The following is an 18,742-nucleotide window of genomic DNA, read 5'->3' as shown; positions in this document are numbered from 1 at the left end:
TCTTTTGAGGCAGCCCAGGACACGGTTGGCTTTCTGGGCTGCAAGCGCACACTGCCAGTTCATGTTGAGCTTCTCATCAATCAATACCCCCAAGTCCTTCTCCTCAGGGCTGCTTTCAATCCATTCCTCGCCCAGCCTATAGTCCTGCTTGGGATTGCGCCGACCCACGTGCAGGACCTTGCACTTGGCCTTGTTGAACTTCATGCAGTTCGCACAGGCCCACCTCTCCAGCCTGTCAAGGTCCCTCTAGATGGCATCCCTTCCCTCCAGCGTGTCGACTACACCACACAGCTTGGTGTCATTGGCAAACTTGCTGAGGGTGCACTCGATCCCACTGTTCATGTCGCCGACAAAGATGTTGAACAGTGCCAGTCCCAGTACCAACCCCTGAGGGACGCCACTCGTCACTGTTCTCCACTTGGACATTGAGCCACAGACCACAACTCTTTGAGTGCGACCATCCAGCCAATTCCTTATGCACAGAGTGGTCCATCCATCGAATCCATGTCTCTCCAATTTAGACACAAGGATGTCATGCGGGACAGCTGTCAAATGCCTTGCACAAGTCCAGGTAGATGACATTAGTTGCCCTTCCCTTGTCCACAGACGCTGTAACCCCATCATAGAAGGCCACCAGATTTGTCAGGCACAATTTGCCTTTAGTGAAGCCGTGTTGGCTGTCACCAATCACCTCCTTATTTTCCATGTGCCTGAGCATAGTCTCCAGGAGGATCTGCTCCATAATCTTGCCAGGCATGGAGGTGAGACTGACCGGCCTGTAGTTCCCTGGGTCTTCCTTTTTTTCCTTCTTAAAAATGGGGGTTATGTTCCCCCTCTTCCAGTCAGCAGGAACTTCGCCAGTCTGCCAGGACTTCTCAAATATGATGGCGAGTGGCCTGGCCACTTCATCCTCCAGTTCCCTCAAGACCCGTGGATGCAACTTGTCAGGTCCCATGGCCTTGTGCACCTTCAGGTTCCTTAGATATTCTCGAACCTGATCTCCTACAGTGGGCGGTTCTGCATTCTCCCAGTCCCTGCCTTCTGCAACCTGGGCAGTGTGGCTCAAGGATTTGCCAGTGAAGACTGAGGCAAAGAAGTCGTTGAGTACTTCAGCTTTCTCCATGTCCTGGGTAACCAGTTCACCCGTTTCATTCTGGAGGGGACCCACATTTTCCCTCGTCCTCCTTTTTTCACTAACACACCTATAGAAGCTTTTCTTCTTGTCCTTGACATCCCTGGCCAGATTTACTTCTATCAGGGCTTTGGCTTTCCTAACCTGATCCCTGGCTGCTTGGACAGTTTCTCTGTATTTCTCCCAGGCTACCTGCCCTTGCTTCCACCCTCTGTAGGCTTCCTGGTTTTGTTTGACTTTGCCCAGGAGCTCCTTGTTCATCCATGGGGGCCTCTTGGTGTTTTTGCTTGACTTCCTCTTTGTTGGGATGCAGAAAACTATTTTCCTCCAATATATATGCAATTTTTAGGACAATTGGCAAAATGCTGCTGAAATCTCAGTGGCAGACTGGTTGCACTCATGTAATGTTATAACATTTGCATCACCTAAACCTCAAGCCCCAGTATGAGCTGAGCTGTAGAGAACACGCACTTCCTCACTGCACATTTTTTTCAGCTGGACATAAGCCTGCTGCCACTTCCTGTTTACATCTGAGGGAGCTCGTCTTGCTCAATTCATACTGAGCCTCCTCCCGAATGGGACACTCTTGCACAAAGACACACATGGGCTCCTGGCTGCTGGGGTAAAGTTGTGAACATGGCAGGTGTGCTGCTCCCAGAGCTTCCCCATCTCTGAATCTCTCATGGATTTTGTGCAGTTGCTGCCGATCAGTGAACTGAGCTAGAGACCGCTGCGTGGATAGGCTGATGTCAGGCTCTGCATTCCTGTGGCTGACCTGCGTGTACCCATGACCACCACAGTTCACACATCCTTTTGTAATTCACTGAAATATTGATGACAGAGGTTTTCAAGAGATGTTGAGGAAGATTTTCAGGGCTTGGTAGGATGATGAGAGCAAAAGCACATTATTAGAAAAAAGTGTGGCAGTTAAAGCTATCCAATCTTATAAAAAAGCTTGACAGTTGTTAAGGAACCCTGTACCAATTACTATTATTTTTCAGAAACAGACCTGCTGTTGCCCACCTCAGATACTGCTGGCTGTATTCACACCACAGGAACTGTCAGGTTTCGGTGGAATTTTTCAGCATAACTCCACGATTGCAACCAAATCATTTTCTGCACCACTCCTTTTCCCACAGTGTCTCTTGGACACTGCTTTGTCTTTCCAGCAACTCCTTGCTCAGATATTCACCATCTCTGAAACACCCTCACTCTTGCTAGCACCCCACCGCCCTCCATGAGGTCCATACAAACCCACCCCTAAGTCACTTGGAGCACCTCATTCCTACTCTCAGTCCTCTATTGCAGCCTAAGGTAACCAACAGCCTTCTCTTGCAGCAGCTGGTATGCTGGGTGGGGGGGAGCTCAGTCCAGTAACATCTTTCATTCTCTGCACATCCTAACAACACTCCTAAGACTCCCTGAGTATTGATTGTATACTGCCTTTACCAAGCTGCTAAAAAAAGCTGAATGTAGAAATTGGATGCACAAAAATAAAACCAGGTTTTACTTTGCAGAAAAAACCCAAAAGCTCTCTTAACCGACTTGTATTCCTTAATGCAACTAATATAGCTTTGCAAGAGCTGCTCACAAACTTCCTCCCCAAGAGACACATAAAAAGACATAAATGCCACAAGAAAACAGTTCATTGCATCCTGCTAACAAGCAGTCTAAGGCTCTCAACAAAGCTTTGCCTCCAAGTTTTGCCCAGGGTCTTCAACGAGCTCTGTGTAGCACCCCTGCTGTCTTCAAGGGTGCTGCAGAATGGCCTCGCATGTCTTTTCTGCTCAGTCTGAGCCTAACTCTTGTCCAGCCAGTGCACGTGAAAAAAACTATGCTTTCTCGTTGAAGAGTTTAAAAGAAATTGAGAAATTATCGCATGGACTCAACTACCTGGTGCTGACTTGTTTGACACATTTTGGCCCTTTCTGAACTGTGCCACAATGTGCCATGAATTGCTATGCATGACAGTACACCAGTAACCAAGGGTTTATCTCCGGTAGGAGTTGATCTCATATTGAAAATCCAAACCAGTACTTGCATCAGAAGTGGGCCTAGTGTTAACAGATTTATTTTGATATTTCAGTGAAAGTCTCCTGTGTATATTTGTCAGTGTTGAAGGAAAGTAGTGGAAAAAAAAAATATCGTATTTACAGAATAGTATAAATGTTTATTTTTCTTTGTGATTTGACTGTTTTATTTGTACAATATAGAAAAGTGTATTCTTTGAATAGGTCTAGTAAATATAAATTTATTTTTTTTCTACTTTCAGATGTAAACAGAACTAGAAAATGAACCCCTGCCCCATTCCCAATTATTTTTATGTAACTGGATGAACTTGACTGTAAATCTTGTCCAGTAGTTTGATGCAAATGGCTAAGGAAGTACAAAAACCAATTCACACATTCTACACCAAGGAGAAGAGAGAAAGAAATCCAAGCTTAATATTTGAGAAAGCTTGTTCAAAACAAAATAGAAGAACTAAGAGCATTTGATTGCACCTTCAAAGTCTTTACAAGCAAAATATTCTCAAGCATCATCATACATAATTACAACTGTAATCTAAATTTCACAAGTGTTTTTGCACATGTATATAAATACACATCACAAAAGGTGCAATTTAGAGTAAGACACAGAATATATACAAAATTAACATGGACTGAAGTCTAAACAAAAGAAGGCATATTGCAATCTGTTTGAAAAATAACGTAAGTAGGTATTTCTTCACTTACACTAATTTACATTTATACAAATCTTACTAGACATACTATATTAGGTCACTAGAAGTAAACTGAATATTTGCACTATCTACATGTAAAGTTACTGCACTGATTTTTTAGTAAATTCAAATCCTAATTATGAAAAAAAATGGCATTTACTTACATGAGAGGTGGATTCCCTTTTCAGAGATTTGCACAAATATACTTGCTATTTATGCTCAGGGGGATGTTAATAGCAGACAGGGCCCTTCAGACAGTGACTAGCAGGTCAAACTTTGTCTGCAATGGCCACTCAACTGGCCCACCACTGCTGCAGGCCACCTCCCAGGTCCTTTGCTCCCCCAAGGCATTTTGGGGGGGGACCAGAGAAGGGTCAAGAAGAAAGGGCCTTCTGCATAGGACCATAGGGTGAAGACAGGAGTGGAAGCATCCTCCCATCCTACTGCCGTCACACATGTAGGCACTTAGCTCCACTGCTGGTTGGCCTAGCCCCTACCTTTCCCCAGCCTGGCCCTGCTAGAAAACCTGGAGGAAGAGCTCTGCGGCATTTCTCTGTATTTACAGTTTTACACAAGGAATACAAAATCCCTTTTGAAAAAAGACTACCTAGTTCAGGCTGCAGTGAGACAGGTAATAAAAATGCCTGTGATTAAACATGGTTATTGACGTTCATGGTAGGTAAGTAATGTACCAGGTTAATTTTGCAAATGTGTTCCACTATCAAAAATGTGATCTGAGATTGCCTGTAACAAATACTGAAAAAATCCCCTGCCTTAGTCTATACACAGCTATTGTTGATTCCCCCCTGCCCCCATCCCCCCTGCTTTGTGTAAAAGGATCCATGCATCTTTTTTGGTAGCAATCCTGATTCTGTGCTAGCATCCTTTCTGATCACTGATCTCACAGTCACTCTAAACAACACTAAAAAACCCAAAAGCCTTACACCAAATAAATTGCCAACATACAGAGAAGCAGCATCCTGAAGACCCACAACCAGGCTGAACATGATCCCTACCTGCATTTGCAAGTCAATTTGGATGCAGATTGTCTTGAGTCCTCATTAAGACAACTGTGGTTCCACTGTCTCCCGTGACCTCAGCTTCTCACACTTTTTCAGGGTTACAGCTCAATCCTAGAAAACCCAATGGACTGCACAGCCCTACCTCCAGTGAGGGATTAAGCTGCTGCAGACCTCTGAAAAACCAAGCTTCACCTAAGCAACAGCATTCATCTACTGCACACTTAGGTAACACTGTACACTGGGGCAGACAATCCAGCATTGCATCATGGCTGCCCTTCCTCACTTCTGAGGACAGGCCACTGTCTTAGCCTTCAAGTTCCAGCTTAAGAAACATCGGAGCTCTCAGCCACATTCCTATAAAAAAATTCCCATTAATTCCATTTGTACTACCAGGTACTACCACCTTCCATTTAGATGCCCCCCCCCCCCCCCCTTTTTTTAAACACACTTCCTTTCATAACTATCTTTCATGCACTGATACCTCCTTACGGATCTGTTGCCAAAAGCGTAACCTGGCTGTTGACATCACCTGTGTATTCCTGTATGCACAAAGTGATGCAAATCCATACACTGTAAATAATATATATTATAATAATTTATATATGCCCTTCAGGCAATTATTCTGGGGGAAGGGGAGAACAAATCTAATTTTTAAGAAACCCAAGGTAAAAGCTGTACATCAGGAAGAATAATTGACCTTTAGGCATTGTCTTAAGTAGAAGAGGATTTAGCTAAGATTTAAAAGGCTCTACATCTTGTTATAAAAGATTTTCTTGTTTCAATCTTATGCAGGTCAATTTACAACAAGCACCAAATTAACAAATATTATTAAATCTTCTATGCCAAACAAAAGTGTCCCTGTGCCTTAAGTGTTCTGTTCAGTCCACTTCGTTGTGGCTCATGTGCACGAGTCAGCAGTTCATGGCACAAGGGTCACTTTTGGACTTCCCTGCAGAGTTAATAACTCTCATCAAACAGCGTCCAAACTCTTCCAGGATCATGCGCTCTGCTGCAGCTTTTGACTTGCCCATCTTCTCCGCTTGCTCTGCCTGCGCAAGAAGGCATTCACAGGTTGCATCAGCTACCTCCTTGGTTACAAATGTAAAGGGCAGCCTGAAACAAAAAGATCCACTCACTCTCAGCAAAAAACACATAATGCACCTAATTCCAAGGCTGGCCAACTTTTTTAGTATAAGGACTGATCAAATTTCATCTGTCCCATTGCTTCCAAGAGCCTTTAGACAACCAACAGGGAGTGAATAAACCACAGTTACAGTCAAATGAATTGGTAGGCCATTGTGCTTTGGAGCCTCCCTCAACTGATGTTCATTTTGAAACAGACTTTGAAATGCCCAGGTACATAGAACAATTCTCCAGCTTTTACTACAAGGGCAGATCAAGGATTACATCCTCTCAGTAAGTGGGACACTTGTACTTCATGTTTTCTGTGAGCGCATGGGCAACTATGAGAAGACAATGCTTAGTTACATGCTTGCACACAGCTGAGCTTGGCATACCCTTAGGTTCCACAGAAAACACAGTTGCATGAACAAAAAGCTCCATTCACCTGAGCGCTCCTGCTTACACAGGTAGCATTCAAAGATGACAGGGACATACCTGTCACATACATCAGGAAAAAAAACATGTTAGAAGCAACTGAAACAGGGTGCTGCATTAACTTACTTCCCACCACCACTGCTGAGTGCTGGTGTTGGCCTTGTCAGCAGATCTGAGATCTGGGAAGATAACTTGGTCTTTGCAGCGGTCTGCTGCTGGACCCTAACTTCTGCAGCATCTGCTAAATGCATCAATGTCTTTCGCTCTGGGCTTTCTTCAAAATTTTTACAGCCAATGCATTTGCATATGGAAGAACACATGATTTTTGCCTGAAAGAAACAAACAAAACATGAGAAACCTGCTGCAACCTTGACTCCGTTTATGACAAGCCACAACGAAAAGGAGATCTTTTTCTAATCCATCAATTAGCCACTACAAGAACCCCTCCCCAAGTACTAGTTTTCTCTCTAAATTCCCACCCGAAGCGGAGATGCCTTCCCAGAATGTACACTTGAATCAAATGCAATCAATGGTTTCCCACTCATCCCTTTCTTCACCAAACTACTGTTTCCAGTGGAATTTAGGTGGCTGAGCTATGAGAGGGGTCGGTCTGCCACTGTCTCTATATCCACAGACTGACCAGTTAGCTGATGCAATAGCAACTTTTGCTTTCGTCTTCCACAGACTTGTTCTATCCCAGAGCATCTGTGGGATGCTGCTTCAACTCCTTCGAGGGACTTGGTGCATTAGATTTCTTTAGGAAATACTGCTTTTCAGTAAAGGACAAATCCAAGCCTGAGTTCAAAGTTGCTGCATGGTTTAAAATTAAACTTATACAACAGAAGTGATCAATTTTGCCATATACATGGCTTTCTACCTGCAAATTGCTTGAAGAAGAAATAACATCATAGCAACAGAAAAGAAAAAAAATCATAGCAATACAAAGAAGAGACAAAACAAATTGGAGAAGTCACAGCACTAAAGGGAAAAAGCCAGTATCTTGAAGACAAGATAATGCTTTGTACCTCATAACATTCGCAGTAGTTTTTGAGACATCCCGAGCGTTTACAGTTACACCCTTTGCTGTGTCTCCGATCCGATTCTCCTTCCTTTCCTTTCCCTATTTTGGGCTTGAAGGCTTCAGGGTTTCTGTCAAGGCAGGCCTGTCAATACAGACCCAAAGAGTCAGTCACTGCATGTGGTGAGCAGAATTTAGAAGTGCAACAAAAACTTAAGCCTTGCACATGTGGGAGGAGATCAGGGCACGATACCACCACTCTACCCCATGCCGTAGCTTCAGAAGACGCAAGCTAAATGGCTTTCATCCCAGGGGCAGGGAAAGAGGCCCCTCACCTTTATTGCTTTTTGCCTGTCATTTTCATGGTCCAGGTTGTTATAACAATTTGTACAGTTGCAGTTATTGCAGAATTCACCGTTTGCAAAACAATCACAATACCTGAAACAGAAGATGCAGAAGGCATTTGTAAACACGACCATGTGCACAAGTGGTATCAACCTCATTTCAAGGCCTAAATCCTCGACCACAGGTCTAGTTGCTGTCTAAAGACACAAGTATAGCTCAAGAGGGTCTGTCTAAGACAATGTTCATATAGCACAGGTCCCCATAGCAGCAAGAGAAGCTAATGAGACTTTTTTCTAGGGTGACTCCTTGGTGGCTGATCCACATATTGAGGGCCATCCTGTCACACCTGCCTCATAGCCAGTTCAAGTCAGCCTTCAGGAGCTCTCATACAGCAGAAACAAAAGGCAAGCAATTGGAGTGCCAATCAACAGGCAAACTGAGTAACACAGCAATGAGCTTTTTTGTTAATTTTGTCCATAAGCTGTTTGCAGCTGTGAATTGATGCAGAGTTTGCCAGAGCAGGGATGAAAGAATAGAAAGGGAATAACAAGTGGTACACCTCACAGGCTTTGAAGCACAGGTAACTAGGGAAAGGATCTGAATGAGGATAAAACTGTAGTCAGAGACTTTTTAAAGGGACAAATATGTGAATAAAAAGCAGCAAAACATTGACAGGAAAAACCAATCACATTGCCATACCTCTTATGTACCTCTGCTACTCCAACCAAAAACAAAATCTCACCATCCTACAGATCTGATACATGGAAGCACCACATTCATCTCCAGCTTAAACACGGCTTTAGGCCATGACAAACTCTGGCACATTTCAATGCTTTCAGTACCACCTCTAGCTATAGTTGATGGAAACTGCTGACGTCTTCAGTTGCTTTTCAAATCCTGCTGGGAGCGTATGTTCGTTTTTAGGAGCCTAAAACCTTTATAAAACTGGCTTCCTGTGGCTTGCCCAGAGGAATACTACAAGAACTAGATTAGGGTTGCCCTGGAGCCCACTGCAACCCTTCATCTGGTTGAATTGCATTTTGGTGATTTTTAGCATCCTGATTGGTTCCAGTGACAAACTACATCAAAAGCTTTTACAACCTGTAATAGTTCTCTTTGCTGTCCTGTTTAAAAATCAGTAGTGGAATGCTCTTAGTTTCCAAAACAAACAGCACCAGCATCAACCCAGAGCATCAGTGAGCAAATAACTTCTCTGAGTTCTCTTCTTTGTAGAATAGGCTATGTGCCTACCTTCAATATTAGTTTGGGAAAAAGCAACTCCCCTTCCAGACAGGACAAAGTTTTACTAGTGAGAAAGCATCTTTGCCAGAGCGAATTAGCCATTTGCTCTGCACCAATGCCTAGCCACTTAGATACAATTACCGTAATTTACAAGAAATTTTTGTTTCCAAACAGCATTCTAAAAGTGCAAAGTATCACCAGTGATGCCATTATTCTCCCAGAATTTCTAGAGCATTCAGGCACCAAAGACTAAAATACGTGGAAAACCCTAAGCTTCTAACATACATTTGGCACTATGAAGTCAGTCACATATGTTGTAAAATGTGAAAAACCAGCTTCACATCTTCTCATTTACCATGTCTTCTGTGCAACAGACAATTTTGAGGCTGGGAAGCACAAGGTACACCTCCCCACAGAGGTGGGGTACATTACATGAAGAGAAACCCAAGCTGAAAAGTTTAAACACACTTTTTAACTCGGGTTCAGATAGTGTTGCATCACTTTCTCTTTGAGTAGCACAACACCAATTTCCTCTTCATTGTCTGGATTCAGGGAACCACAGATTAATTTCAGTATCTCCTCCTGTTATTGTCCCTAAAATTGGTAAACTGACTTTGCCTCAAGTTAAAGAAACTTAGCATCTCTTTAGCTTAAAATGCTTTTATATAAAATTCTTACAAAGACACTGAATGCAATAGCAAAGTATCTCATGAGGATGAGCAAGACTCAGACCTATCACTGAGGAATCACTTGTCTATTCAGTCATTTAAGATACATAGTCCAATTCTTCTCAAGTATTTGATACAGCATAGTATTGCTGATGTGCTTCACCAAAGCAGGTAGCCACTGATGATACCATGGGATATCATTTCACTCATAGCAACACCACCACAACTACAGCTGCTGAGTGGAATTGGCTCTACCATGCAACAAAGCTGCAAAGCTGGAAATTTGTAACATGTTAGGGTCTACATAGCTCACAGGAGTTGCAAAATTACACAAGCGCTGCAACATCTCCAGCAATATCATCAACAACCTTAAAATAGCATCTAGACATAACATTTCTGACATACTTTAAAACATTATATTCTGATACTTGGCATAAATTTGTGATGTCAAAAACAAGGCTTAGAAAAACAAAACAAAAAACAAACAAAGCTGTACTTACAATTTCAAACATAGAGACTTAGTACAATTGCAAGGCTTCCTGGGGCGGTTTGCAGATTCAGAAGGAATTATTCTGTGGGGAGAAAAATATTTTTATACATACACACTGTTTTATCAGTTTCTTCCTATTTTAAATTTAAGTAAATAGCTCATAATAAAAACTTTGAAAAAAAACTTTAATTCCTTTTGCATTAGGTTTTTGGCTGACTGTGTTTAAGTAACTATAATATATAGTGCCCTTCCAACCCAGAAAGAGCTGGGTTGTTTGCTGCAAATTTGTCTGCATGCTTAAAGTAGAAATGAGGCTTAAGGCTAAAAGAACCATCATAACTGAAAACTGGAATCAGGGAAAACTTCCCCAGAAATCCTCTACATGTAGGGGGACTAGATCCAACTAAGGTTTACACAACTTGATTGTGCCTTTCCTTTTGTTCTAGTTGGAATAAAAAAAAAGCTCCAGAATAATGGGAAAGTTAGTCAAAACACAGTAGTCAGTTTATAGACAAATTTTATATGAGAGTCTTTAACTGCTCTTAAAACTTGGATTTTGTGTCACTAATAGCTTTTGATGAGATTTGTTCCATCCCAACCCAGCAATTTCTGCACATAATACCAGGGAGATTAAATCAAACCCGTTCATTTGAATAGCTGCATCTCAATACGGGATTACTTTGCATCAGTTGAGGTTGCAGCAACAAAAGGCACCTTTGCATTTACAATTTCCAGCAAACTAACACAAAAGGACTGTGCAGAGCAGCTAAGCCTGTTGGATTGGCAAAGGGAAAACAACACATTAGCCATTATTTTCATCCTCAAAGGAAAAATACAAGACTGAAAAACCCCAAAGCTTCATATCAGGAGCCATTTTGAGTTTTAGTTTCATTTTGCCATTTGGCTGGATTTCTGCATGTGCTAAGCATCTAGCTCTTATATCATCCAGCACCTCTTTCCAGCAATGTTGACAAATAGTTGAGGCCTGTAGCTCACAGGTGCTGATACAAAATGAAGAATGAGCAACAGGGAGCTTTCAGGTCAAATTCCTGATACACAAGTGCAAAAAACAGAAAGGAAAATACAGCTTTGATCAAGAGACTGGGTCAGTTTTCAGACAGATCCATGTCCTTTAGTCAGCATGAATAACCGTACCACAATATACTTGATTTTCTTGGCAAATCCTCCAAACCAAACTCCAACACCTCAGCTCCCATCCTTCCTTATAATGGGACTGAAATAAGATGCTTATTCAGCAGTTTATACTGCACTGTTTGGGGTTTTTTTTGCACAACACTCACCCATTGAATGGCAGCCGTGCTTGGGATTGGATACTAGATGTCCCTGTAAAGCCAGTGTTGCTTGCTATAGATACATATGATGATTGTTGTAGCTAACAAAACAAAAAGGTTAGTGTGTAATAAAAGAAATTATAAACAAGAGGCTATATAGTTAGCCCTTTAATTAGCTTTCCAGATATTGTTATAAAAACAATATGCTTGTAAGCAGAGTTTTAGACATTTGTAGAATTTGGACCAGGCAGCAACCTCCTGCCTCCATACTTAGCATAAAACCAGTATTTTACATGATATTTTTGTTCTCTATTACAGTGTCTACAGCCATACAGATAACACAGAGACTACACAGAGAAATATGCAGACCACAAACAGATCCAGCTCCTAAAAACATGCCCATTTTGCCCCTTTTCCTAAGCAACCCTGCCCCTAATAAAGCAGGATCGCTTCCTGCAGAAATTACTTTAGAAGCTTCCTTAATATACAAGCCACTGACTACAGAATTAAATAAAAGCAATTAAAATGATTTACATTCTAACTTTGCTGCATACCTGGACCCACAGTTTGTTTTTCACATTAAAAAACCAAAACCTCCTAAGAACCTGCCAAATGACACTGTTTTGGACTAGCTTCTTTTGTATTACCTATGCACAGCCATTTTCTCCTGCTGGGACAAGTTCTGAAGACAGATTGACACATAACAAGGTATGGACCTACTGGGGCCAGGCCACAGGGGACAGATTGTGTCTGGAACACAAAACCTCTGAGGAGAGGTCCAACAAATGGTGGTATTTAGTTTTAGGTAAGATTTGTGGAAGCAGACTGGAAGGTTGCAGTAAGAGTCTTCAGGGTCAAACTGCAATGGTGACAAAACCAGAAGGGAACCAGAGCTGATGTTGGTACCAGTAATGCCATGAGCTGACAGAGTCCTTGTTTGTATAGACTGGTTGCTAAGCCTTCAGCAGAACATTTCATTTATTCTCCTTTTCATTCTAAATGTTGGTCAGATCTTGGCAAAGAACAACAAACTAATTCCTAGACCTAGGCTGGTGTGACCAATACCCCTTGCTTCTGACCCCTGGTAACATGGTTAGCATAACTAACAACATTTTATCATGCAAGTAGCCATTCTCTGTGACCAAGCGGGTCACATACTCATTCCCTTTCCCCTCATTATCAGGCTCTGAGGGTCTTGTGAACCAAGTAGACAAATCAGATTTCTTCTTCCCCGTACTACTGGCCTTAAGACTCCTGGGCACCAGGCTGATTACTCCCTTCTTTACTGGTTGTGAAGGACTCAGGCACCTAGACCAGGTGGTGGTGATGACCCTGTCACAGAACAGGGAAGTGCAACAACACACAGAGCACTGTCTATAAAATCAAGCAGTTACAAGTCCTAAGCAAGGAACTTGGACTAGAACTGCTGCTGGACAGCGAGACCCATGACCCCCTGGTGGCCAGGGATGCCTCCACTGACATCTGCTTCCTCCAAGGACTGAGTGACTCGTATTCTTTTATACAATTTTTGAGTCTAGATTATGGTTGTTATATTAATAAAGCAAGCCACGTATTACGATCTGACTCAATCTGTGTCTAGGTGATTAGAAATTATAAGTTGTATTATAAATTCTGTACTATGCTATATATAAAATTGTACTACACTGATTCTACTTATCCTGCACTATTCTGATTATAAATTCTAAGCTATGCTAATAAAAAAAATTCTGTTAAGAAAATAAAGCTATGATTTAGTGCTGTCATCATGCTGCCAAGGACCCTAAAAGAAACTGTCTGTCCCCTTAGTGTCAGGTGACAGTTGGGGAGCAAGAACCTTTAAGATCAAGGTAGTATGTTCTGCAACAGCACTATTTCCTTATTTATCTCTGGGTTAAGAGCATACCTGTGTGACATACTGAGCTGGAAGGACTGCATACCCGACGTTTCCTGTGCCAGGTGCTGGTGCCAGTACAGTGCCCGGTGGGAGGTTGGTGAGGTTGGGCTGTATCTGTGGCAGTGGAGTGGCTGGCATAATAAGTCTTTGTTGGGGCTGACTAGTAGTAACTATCTGGGAAGTTGGGTTGATTGGTTTGGGCACCACCTGGAGAGAAAAGAGATCTTTATGAAGTCATTGTTTTGTTGATTCAGAATACACTTTTATTAATAAAACATTTAATTACAGTGCTGAAATAGGACTTTTTTTTCTGTCCAGCCAAAATAAGTGAGGAATATGGCTTTTACATTTAGCTCACCTGTTTCACAGTCTGTGCTGGCACTATGGGAACAGACATCCGCACTGGGGTCGCATTCACCACCACTGGCTTTGCTAGTATCAAGAAACAACATCACATTAACACGTATTATTCACCCAAAGTCCACAGTTCAGTCCTATGGACTTTCATATGTGCCATAACGCAAAGGTATTTAATACTATAACTATGCGCTGAGATTAACTGACCAAACTCATGGCACCTAGCACTTATGTCTAAAGAACACTTTTGTAAACAGGTTATTTGGCACAAGAGTGCTTGCATACATTTCACAGCAATGGCTTAAAAACCAGCTTGGGTGCAGAGCTCCTCTGGACACTGGATTTCCCCCAGCAAGAGGAGAATACAAAAATCACAGCTTGATTTGAAATCTTTCATTCCATCACAGCTCTGGAAAGCACGGACAGAAACCAACAGAAACATCTGGCACTTCTAAAACCTTTTAGATGGAAGGATCTTCATGTTGCAAGAGTTTTGGCAGTATGTTTGTGGGCTGTCCTGGCTTCACACTTTTCATACAGAGGATCTGGGACTTGCCACAAGTCATCCACAAAGCTGGGAAACTAGGGAAAAGCAACCTAAAATGCTCCAAGGATTCAGGCCCAACTACAGAGCAGTTTAACAGAGAGGAGCATTTACACTTACAAACCAGAGGTCACAGTAGAATATGAAATTTAGAGGAGTCTACCACAAAACCAAATACATCTGCCAGTCTTGAAAGATCTCTATTATGTACTCCTTTTAATCCTTACAAAGCAAACAAGAAAAAAACCAAACAAAACCAAACAACAAGAAAAACTTACTTCAGACATACATTAGCACCAGCACGTACCCTGTTGAAGAGGTTGTGTATTTGTACTGGGATTTTGACTGGCTGATTGGGTTGAACTATTGGCTGTTGTGGCAGTAACGAGTCTGACGTAATGGAACTTGCTTCCAGGTACCTGAATCTGCTGAACATTGGGTGCAGTTGCCAAGGGAATAATTGTCTTAAATTGAGATGTACCCACTCCTCCTACAGTAATGGTCTGCACTGCTGATTTCACAGCCTGTTAAGCCAACAGACATCACAAAATTACTTGTACAAAAGCAGAAAGAATATCAGCTTGTTTATTCCTCAATTTGTTAGTGAGCAACTCTTTAATCCATTTGTATCTTTGAGAAGTATGTCTGTTATCCCAATTTTTGCTTTCAAACGTAAAACAGATGGAAAGAGATTAAATGCCTCTCAACAGCTCAGAGCAAACCCAATTTCATTCTCTAACTCTACACCACACAACAGAGTAAATTAGTATTTACACGAGTAGGATGACTCAGTCCGCTTCCCCAGATACAACTTCACGTGACTACAGAAAACACTGCTCAGTTTGTATTCAAAAACCAAGCAATGAACAAGTCCAGAAATACTGCTACTAATAAAAACACATGGTAAGAACTTGCAGAACTGCTCATGCTGGACTGTGGCATGATTTTTCTCTGTGTGTACAGATTGTCCTGTAAGATGGTTTGCAATTAATACACAGAAATCACGGTGCAGCCCTTGAAAAGGAAATGGAACAGAGCCCATAAGCTGATACCTTGTGCCCTCTTTCTCATGTCTTCAGCTAAGAAATGAAAGAAGCAAGAACAATCAAGAGTAGCAAGACACATTTATCAGGAAAAAAGCAAAAAAGGTAAAGAAAGGGAGTTTGGCAGACCTGTGCTACCTCACAGTTGGAATCATGGTACATCTGGAATTTGCAAGACTTCATCTTTCCAATTTCTCCCAAACTACAAACTGATAACAAGCAAGTGTTTATTTTATTTATACACATTCAGAAGTCTACCACTTTGATAATGGTCTCTTTTTCCAGCCTTGCTGACAACCTCAAACCTTGGTTTATTTGTGCTTTTTTTCCTTCCATCTAACTTCTTTTGGAGCTCAGCTTTTTATTCTCAGTATCTTTTAATATTGATATTAAATGTATCATTGTCCTTGGCATTAAGTTTTAGTATTAAATTTGGTTGATAGTATGATGTGACTTCTTATTAGAAGATATTCCCAGCTCCCCAGCTTTCAGCAACTGCACAAATGAAATCTCAATTTGCGCATATTTCACTGGAAGTGTAAGACCTGTCTTTTAAAAGAAGATGTTTTCTTGGGATTTTTTTTTTTTTTAAATATACTAACACCTCAACAACCCAGAGCAATTCAAAATAAGCACTATCTGCAAGCACAGTCACAGCCTAAGTGTTATCACAGGGAGACCAGCATGGGCAAAGTCCCCTCTAGCACACAATTAGTGGCTGCCATTCAAGGACAACTGGGAAAATTGTAAAATTCCAGTGACAGTTCTCTAAGGGCATGTCCTGAGCCTAGTGAAGACAGGTGAAACCCCTGTGTTGTGTCAGATAGTTCTGGATCAGAACTCAATATGTACACCACACAGACATCTCTGTTTTGTCACTTAGGGTGCTTGCATTAGAGTGATTTAACCTTTTAACAACCATTTCAAAAAAAGACAATTTTGCTGGTTTTACTCTGGAAAAAAAAAATCAAATCATGCTGGTGTCCATGTCCCCATATCAGCATTCCAATTATCACCTACATCGGTAAGACAAGACTGGCAAAATTTGTCTGAGTCTCTGGTCTCATGCTGTACATGCAACTCTGTCCACTCCCTGCTATATCCACTCTGATCATTTACACTCACACACATCCCTTCATGTTTACCAAAACAGGAATGCAGACATTAAGATAGAAAAGGTTTGCCTAAGATTACAAGAGAGGGAAAAAAGTAAGAACTGTGATTTCTAAGAAAGGTCAGTTTTGTCTTGTCATTCTTTAATGCAAATCAATTTATCAAAACTATTATGGAAAAACTTAATATTTTTCTAGAAATGAGACACAAAAAATTAATAATTTCTAATTCTGTAGGACACCATGGTGTCTTGCTTACACAGACCTCTATCACAAGAATATGAACTGCATTGTTACAAACCTTAGAAACACCTGTGAAGCAGCCCTGTTCAGTGGCATAGAAACACTGGTAGAAGAGACAGAACCACCCAAAGAACTCTTCCTCATGTCATAGGGAGCCTTTCAGATGACTTGGGAGATTCAGTATACAGAGATGAGAACTTGCACCAAGTGGGGCTTTCCAGGTTGGAAAGCTGCTTTCTAACAGCATGCCCTTGTACGGGCTTGAAATGGTTTGCACCCCTTGACTGAAGAAGTGCGTGCTCCTCAGGGCAATGCTTTTGCCAATTCTTAAGCAAATCCATTACAAGAACACCCTGGGACTGACCACTGCCAATTTGCAGTTCAACACTCTGGTTTCCTGCAAGCAATGAGACAGACATGCTAGAAGACAAAGGAAAGTCAGTCTGTACCTGGGCGGTTGTGTGGTTGACTATAGCCTTCCCAGGGGAGGAGGGCGCTGACTGCTGCACTGTGAGGATCTGCTGTCCTAATGCTACATTCAGTGGGACGCCCACCGTCTTCTGGGGGGAGTTGGGAGGCTGGGAGGCCACTGACACCACTGTTAGCTGCTTGGCAAAACAAAGAAGCAGTTTAAATCTCTGTGCAAGATACAAGACCCTGTACATATACATTCCCCTCCTCATGAAAGTACAGTTCTCCAACAGTACAAAGAGTTCTTTCTGTGAACAAGGCTGCGGTATTTAATCACAACTCACACGGGTTCGACCATGCAACAGCAGCACATAGACACATTAGAAACTTCAAGGCATTACTGGTTTCCAGCACCAAAAGGCCCCTGCAGAAAACTAGCACTGCTTCTGTTTTTTTAATTTGGGGGGTGTGTGTGCGTGCGTGTGTTCGGGGTTTTTTTTAAGGAAACTAGTCCACTAAAGGCTGAGCATTGTCAGGCTGGATTTTCTGCATAACAACTTTATAATTGGTATCATGACTATTTCATCATAAATGGAAATTTTAAAAGGAGAGCTGTGGAAAGGAAAAAAACCAAATAATATCACCTTACACTACTGATGCAGCCAAAGTATAAGAACATCAGTATTTTCAAATCTACTTTCCAGATTCCCGTAGAGATCCAGTCATCTGACAGCATTTCTGCTGAGTAGTGTTTGAATACTCTATTTCTACATAGCTACACCCCCCCCAAGGTTGTTTTTCTACTTTTGTTCTAAACTTCCCTCTTTATGTTTTAAGAAAACTCCCAATTTTTGAAACCATTTGCTTTTAAAAAGATACTTAGAATTACTTATCTACAGTAAATTCAAGATGTAACCCTAAGGAGTCTTTTCACCTCCACTCATTGCTACTTTGATTCTAGATTTATATTTTCTTCTTCCTCATGTTTCTTCCCTCACTAATAATTCTCAAACAGGTATCCTTCACTCATGTAACATTGCATAGCTGAAGCACGGCCACACTAAGAGAATTCTTTACTCTTACACACTATGCATCTTGCCCCTCCAATTCTTCCTTTCTCCAGCAACATTCTTCTGAAGACAAGTTCATCAAGTCTAAAATACAAGCGTCACCATGACACTTGTCAGTAACACAGCTTACAATGGATGTTACCTTTCTATCTACTGCCCACCTGTGCCAGTCTGCAGCTCTGTATTTGTCAACAACCATTGCAAATCTCATTTACTTCAGATGTAATTAGGGAAGATTAAATTATCTATGGAGTAGCAGGCAATGGTTAATAAGTACTGACCTATTAGCATCAAGTTCTCCTCTTAAACAGCCTGTTGACATTTTATGAAGACATTAAAAAATACTGTTTGAGCACTTGACTAAGAACAGCTGCTCTAGGAATGGATACTTAGGGAATGGCAAGAAATGGCAGGAATGGTAAACTAATGCAGTAATGTATATTTACTTAAAACCGCAGTAAGGGAGCCAATTGCAAAAAATCTAGCTTAGGCCATTACTGCAGAGCATCGTGATGCGCAACGGAGCTCTGGAGTGGCAAGATCATAAACAGCTTGTAACAAAGACACAGAGAGCTCCATTCAG

At 41.7% G+C, this 18,742-nt stretch overlaps 1 protein-coding gene across 5 annotated transcripts in view; it reads right to left on the bottom strand.

The window, feature by feature from the left end:
* Window positions 1-3,367: 3,367 nt before the first annotated feature.
* The window catches only part of LIN54 (lin-54 DREAM MuvB core complex component), a 36,721-nt gene continuing 21,346 nt past the window's right edge, over window positions 3,368-18,742 (bottom strand). For 2 of the 5 annotated variants that reach the window (XM_075751379.1, XM_075751380.1), the window contains exons 5-14: window positions 17,128-17,286; window positions 14,588-14,804; window positions 13,738-13,811; window positions 13,389-13,586; window positions 11,495-11,586; window positions 10,204-10,275; window positions 7,784-7,886; window positions 7,456-7,593; window positions 6,557-6,759; window positions 3,368-5,986 (exon numbers count right to left, since the gene is read on the bottom strand). In XM_075751379.1, the coding sequence (XP_075607494.1) occupies window positions 5,785-5,986; window positions 6,557-6,759; window positions 7,456-7,593; window positions 7,784-7,886; window positions 10,204-10,275; window positions 11,495-11,586; window positions 13,389-13,586; window positions 13,738-13,811; window positions 14,588-14,804; window positions 17,128-17,286 (1,458 nt within the window). In that variant the 3' untranslated portion in view covers window positions 3,368-5,784. The remainder of the gene's footprint in view (window positions 5,987-6,556; window positions 6,760-7,455; window positions 7,594-7,783; window positions 7,887-10,203; window positions 10,276-11,494; window positions 11,587-13,388; window positions 13,587-13,737; window positions 13,812-14,587; window positions 14,805-17,127; window positions 17,287-18,742) is intronic. The other 3 variants (XM_075751382.1, XM_075751383.1, XM_075751381.1) reach the window with 2 other exon arrangements.

Source organism: Balearica regulorum, chromosome 4 (assembly GCF_011004875.1).
Source record: "Balearica regulorum gibbericeps isolate bBalReg1 chromosome 4, bBalReg1.pri, whole genome shotgun sequence".
Classification (NCBI taxonomy): domain Eukaryota; kingdom Metazoa; phylum Chordata; class Aves; order Gruiformes; family Gruidae; genus Balearica; species Balearica regulorum.
The sequence above is the reverse complement of the archived record's forward strand: the minus strand, read 5'-3'. Positions and strand labels throughout refer to the sequence as shown.